The 5,422-nt window shown below is 61.2% G+C and overlaps 1 protein-coding gene across 1 annotated transcript; it reads left to right on the top strand.

Moving 5' to 3' along the window:
- Polr2e (RNA polymerase II, I and III subunit E) lies at positions 1–5,114 on the top strand. The gene is made up of 8 exons (XM_005331956.5): positions 1–241; positions 1,104–1,278; positions 2,420–2,535; positions 3,177–3,257; positions 3,878–3,936; positions 4,024–4,102; positions 4,366–4,442; positions 4,796–5,114. The coding sequence occupies exons 1-7, from the start codon at positions 185–187 to the stop codon at positions 4,429–4,431; spliced, it is 633 nt and encodes a 210-aa protein (XP_005332013.1). The 5' UTR covers positions 1–184; the 3' UTR covers positions 4,432–4,442; positions 4,796–5,114.
- Positions 5,115–5,422: the final 308 nt, after the last annotated feature.

The raw sequence follows: 5,422 nt of genomic DNA, 5'->3' as shown, positions 1-5,422 counted from the left end.
CCCTCGGAGGGCTCGGGCTGCCCTGAGCGCTGCCGGTCGCGCAGGTCTTTTCGTTCAGGCGTTCGCCGACGACAGACCCGCGCGGGGCCAGGCGGTGGGGCCTGCGCGGCGCTTGGCGCCGGCGGAGTTCGCGTGGGTCCTGCTGGGCGCCTGCGCGGTGGGCTTGGCTGCGTGCGGCGGCGCCATGGACGACGAGGAAGAGACTTACCGGCTCTGGAAGATCCGGAAGACCATCATGCAGGCAAGCAGCGCGAGGACGCCCGGTCCTGCCCGCGTGCCCGCCGCTCCCTCGCCGTGGCGGCGCCCGCCCCCGTCCCTCGGAGACCCGCCTGGGGTGCCCGGAGGGGGACCGGGGCGGGCGCCGCCGGCGGAGTCCAGGCCGCGCTCCCCGCGTGGGCCCCTCCGCGCCTGCTTGCTTTGCGGTCCTGGGCCTGAGCTCGGGCCGCCCCGCCCGCGCCCCTGCCGGGGTTTCTCCGGCACCGGGGACCGTCGCGGCGCGAGCCGAGGCCAGGCCGGGAGGAGGGCGTTGCTGGGTTGGCCGGCGCGGACTCCGGTTTGGGAAGCCGGTGAAGGCGTCTTGCGTTTGCCTCCGAGTCGGGGAGCGCTTGCCCAGCGTGCCAGCGAAAGGAGGAAGTCGGGGCTGGGGCGGGAGTGCAGGCAGGACGAGCCAGAGCCCGCGATCCTGGGCCCCGCCGTTCCGGGTGAAGCCCCCTGCAGCCTTATGCCCTGTCAGCACGGTCGCAGGAAGCCGCACCTGTCGCCTCCCTGCCTCACGTGGTTTTGCAGAGGGGTCAGGAGGACTGGCTGCAACTGCTTGGGTTGGTTCCCAGCCAGATTCCTGCCAGACTGGGTTAAGGGGGTCAAGGCTGGAGGTCTCTGGGAGCCTCTGGGACTGCTCTGGTGTCATCACAGGGGGTCGCAGTGGCTAGTTATGTGGCACCCTCTAAATGCTCAGCCAGTTTGCGATTACTACTACTGGGTGACTCAAGGCTGTGTACACCTGTGACTCTGCCACATTCAGCTGTGTTTGTCCACTCAGGTCATGAGCTCTTGTTTGCTAACATGCTTGGGCAGGGTCATCACTTGGCTCTTTCTCCTAGCAGCTGTGCCATGACCGTGGCTACCTGGTGACCCAGGATGAGCTGGACCAGACATTGGAGGAGTTCAAAGCCCAGTTTGGGGATAAGCCGAGTGAAGGGCGGCCGCGCCGCACAGACCTCACCGTGCTGGTGGCACACAATGATGACCCCACTGATCAGATGTTCGTCTTTTTCCCAGGTGGGGGCCTGTGCTGGTCCATGGCAAGTGTCCCCAAGGGGGTATGGTTCTGATGTAGTCACCTAGACACCACCTCAGGCACTGGTTCATAGCACCCTCTAAGTCCGTGTGGTTCCCGCCCCCCCCCATGACATCAGCTCTGCCTGTGTCTTCCCCCTTCCCCACCTGGAGGGAAAGTACAGGCCCAGCTCTCAGCCAGGCAGACAGGCCTCGTCCCTGGAGCCCATGTGCCACTTCCCTTTGTCCCACCCAGGTGCTGCAGGGCTCCTGCCCTGCCCTCCTTCCCACCCGTGCCCCTAGGACCCTTCCCTTAATGCTTTTTAAAATTTTTATGGTACTGGACCCAGGAGTGCTTCACCACTGACCTTTATCCTCAGGCTTTGTTTTTTTCTCCTCTGGTGACAGGATCTCACTAAGTTACCCAGGCTTCCCTGGAACTTGTGTTCCTCTAGCCTTAGTCTCCTGGTAGCTGGATGCTGGGTATGTCCTTCTGCCCAGCAGGGTGCCTCACAAGGCTCTCCTGTGTGAGTTTTAATCTCTTCCTAAGTGTGACTCAATACCCACTCTGATTACTTCACTGTATCCTAACCGCTTCTTTAAAAATGTTGATTCCAAGTACGGTTACAACTTTGAGGTTCTGGGGCTGGGGCTTCAGCATATGCAGGGGCACAGTCCAGTCCTATTGCTGCCATCAGTGGGTCAGGTGAGAGCAGAGGCTGTGGCTGGACAAAACATGGACAACCCTACGTCCCTGTGCCGATTGCCCCCTGGGCTCCTGGGCCTCCCAGTACTCAGGTGGCAGGCCTGTGCCCTGTCAGCAGACTCTCACCATGTGAACACCCAGCTTCTGTCTCTTGGGCTCCCAGAACCAAAGAATCTAGAGTCTCCCAAACTGTAAAACTGCTTGGGGCACCTGACTCCAAACGTCAGGAAGGGACCTGCCAGGTCCAGTGGGACTTGATGCCCTGGTGGTGATGAGGCAGCCAGCCCCCGCCCTGGATCCTGCAGTTCAGGTCTTGCCTTGCAAGTAGAGATCTTGAGGCCCCAAAAGGAGCAGCGACTGGACTGAAGCCGGCTAGTCGGCGTGCCCTGGGCGGTGAGGGCAGGCTCCCAGCAGTGTGCCACTGCACATCTGTTTCAGAGGAGCCCAAGGTGGGGATCAAGACCATTAAGGTTTACTGCCAGCGCATGCAAGAGGAGAACATCACCCGGGCCCTCATCGTGGTGCAGCAGGGCATGACACCCTCTGCCAAGCAGGTAGGCACCCCACCTTTGTACCACCCAGGGGCTGGGTCAGTTCAGTCCCATGGAGGAAGTGGCTGAGTTTACAACAAGTCCCAACCCTTTCTGCCTGCCTAACACCTCATTGCCCCTGCCTGCCACCCCCTTACTCCCTGCCAGAGACAGGCTTCGCCTGGGCACCCCCATCCAGGGTGGCCTCCCATCCCCGCATCTGGGATTTCAGCCCGGAGTCCTGATGTGACTGTGGGAACCAGGCTCTGTGTCCTGCTAGGACGGGGGTGGGCTCATCAGGAGGGGCTTGGGCCCCTGTGGCCTGCACAGGTGCCCTCATTCCTGGCATTTGGGGTGAATTGAGCTGAGCGGGTTCATGGGGATCAGGTGGCCAGCACACTGCCTTTGTCTAGCCCGGGCTGTAGGGTTCACATAGTCGCATGGTACCTCTTCGATGGGGAGAAGTTGCCACGCCAGCTCTGAAGACACCCAAGAGGCAGCTGGACGGGTTGGGAGGGACCATGCCCTCTGACACCCGGCATAGGCCAGAGGATACCACCTGGGTGCAGTGTGGAGGCACATGGGTAGACCCTGCAGCCTGAGGGGTGGGGTCAGGGCTGAGGCTGCTCATCCACAGCTGCGTGTGACAACCCTGTCTCTTGCAGTCTCTGGTGGACATGGCCCCCAAGTACATCCTGGAGCAGTTCCTGCAGCAGGAATTGCTCATCAACATCACGGAGCACGAGGTGGGCCAGTGGGAGATGCAGGTGGGGTGCTGCTCATCAGCATGCTGGAGCAGGAGGTGGCCTGGTGGCGGGGAGTGGGGAGGATGGCAGGGTAGGCTTCCTACAGTGAGGCCTGGCCAGGGCAGCTTCTGCATCCAGGCGCCTGCTAAGGGTGTGGGTCCCAGGCCTGCCTGGGCCTGCAGGATAAGGGCTGGGAACAGGCATCTCTTTCTGGGGGCCCCTGGGCCCTGTGCTGACAGCATAGTAGAGAGAACCTAATGCAGCCAGGCACGGTGGCATAAGCTTGTGATCCCAGCTGCTGGGCAGGCTGAGGCAGGAGGATCCCGAGTTCAAAGCCAGCCTCAGCAAAAAGCATGACGTGAAACAACTCAGTGAGACCCTGTTTCTAAATAAAATACAAAAAAAGGCTGGGGATGTGGCTCAGTGGTGAAGTGCCCCTGAGTTTAATCTCCGGTACCAGGGGGAAAAAAAAGAGAACCTAATGCAGTGACCATTTCCCAGGTTGCCCACAGCTTCAGTGTGGGTTCTCCACCCCTCCCCGTGTGCTCAGGGTGGTGGTGGGCTTTGGGTCCTGAAGTCTGGCAGCCCTGGTGGTGACTGATGGGCTCCTCTCTCCACAGCTGGTCCCAGAGCATGTGGTCATGACCAAGGAGGAGGTGACTGAGCTGCTGGCCCGGTAGTATCCTTGCAGGCACACCCCTGGCTCCTAGAGTCCCACCCCAACCCCAGATGGCCCTGCTGGGCTTTTCCTTGACCTGCTTCCCAGCAAACTCCGAGAGAACCAACTGCCCAGGATCCAGGCAGGGGACCCTGTGGCCCGCTACTTTGGGATAAAGCGAGGGCAGGTGAGAGACCTCCCGGGCAGGACGACCTTTGATGCTGCTCTGAACCTGCCTGCCGGGCACTTGGCTTTGTCCCTCCCACAGTCCTATCCCCTGCAGCCTGGAAGGGCCTTAGAACCGCATTCCACACACCTTTTTAAAGCCACAGCAACTGGGGTCCAGAGAAGAGTAGCTCCTGGGCTTTTCAACAGGCATTGCCTGCCACCCTGTGCCGCCTCCATGGTGAGGCCTCTTGTCCCCCAGCACCTGTCCCTGTGCTTCTGCAGGTGGTGAAGATCATCCGGCCCAGTGAGACTGCGGGCAGGTACATCACCTACCGGCTGGTGCAGTAGCCACGCAGCAGGTGAGATGTGTGGGAGGGGCCAGAGGCAGGGGATTCTCCCGATGCTGGCCTCCAGGAAGGCTGTCACTCTGTCTTGGGACAAAGCCTGCCTCAGACCCTACCTGGGCCTGTTCACTCCTGTGGCCCCAGACGCCCAGGAATTCAGGGGTGAACTACCCCCATATCACTTCTCCCCTGAGCTGTCCACTGTCAGGACGGTTCACCTTCAGGGCAGGCGAGAGGCAGAGCTTTGCAGGGGGGTGTTGGCAATCCCACCAGGAGGGTGACTTCAGACCCACCTGAGGGCAGTGCTGAGGTAGGAGAGCCCTCCCAAGCTCCCTGGGCCACCTGTGCGCATGCTCTCTTTGTTCCAGGTGCCTGACTCACTGAGGCCTGCTCCTCCGTGCCCAGACCCCAGAGATGGCATGGGTGACCACCGTCAGGGACACCCACCTACCTGCAGGGGCCTGCCCTCCTGCGTTCTGGAGAGCAACAGTCTCTGCTTTGCTTTGTCTTCCTGGGGCGAGGACTCCTCATGGCCCGGCCGGCTCTGGCTGCGCCCCTGTGTGCTCTGGGCCCCATCTCCACCTGACACCTCCTGACTTCACCGAGGGCAAGGCTGTGCCAGCTCCTTGGCAGGTTTCCTCTGTCAGAATGCTGTATGGCCTAAAAATAAAGGATATTTTAAGTAAATTTGTTTGAAAAGCCAAGATGAATTGCCAGGCTTATGCGGGTGGCCTGCACCGGGTGAGCCTGTCTGCAGTGCCTGCACCTTGCTCGGCTGCTCCTCTCGCCTGGAAACAGGAGGTCAGTCTCTGCCTTTCCCGCTGACCTCGGGTGGCCTCTGCCCACACAGGTGGAAAGCAGGCGTTGGTGAATCTTCCCGCTGTGTCTGCGTTTGCGTTGGGTTCCTCAGTGCTGGGGACGAGACCCTCAGCCTGAGCTGCCGAGCATACGTGGTGCCACTGAGGGCCTGGCTGCAGATGGTGGACTCACTACTT

The sequence above is a fragment of the Ictidomys tridecemlineatus genome, chromosome 2 (genome assembly GCF_052094955.1).
Source record: "Ictidomys tridecemlineatus isolate mIctTri1 chromosome 2, mIctTri1.hap1, whole genome shotgun sequence".
NCBI lineage: Eukaryota > Metazoa > Chordata > Mammalia > Rodentia > Sciuridae > Ictidomys > Ictidomys tridecemlineatus.
Note: the sequence above shows the minus strand (reverse complement) of the source record. Positions and strands in the feature narration are given on the sequence as shown.

Bases quoted from the DNA above. Each gene is read 5' to 3' on its own strand.
- Polr2e (XM_005331956.5), top strand. From the start codon at position 185: ATGGACGACGAGGAAGAGACTTACCGGCTCTGGAAGATCCGGAAGACC. The intron at 242-1,103 runs GCAAGCAGCGCG...TTCTCCTAGCAG, and splicing joins TCCGGAAGACCATCATGCAG to CTGTGCCATGACCGTGGCTA. The intron at 3,937-4,023 runs GTATCCTTGCAG...CCTGCTTCCCAG, and splicing joins ACTGAGCTGCTGGCCCGGTA to CAAACTCCGAGAGAACCAAC.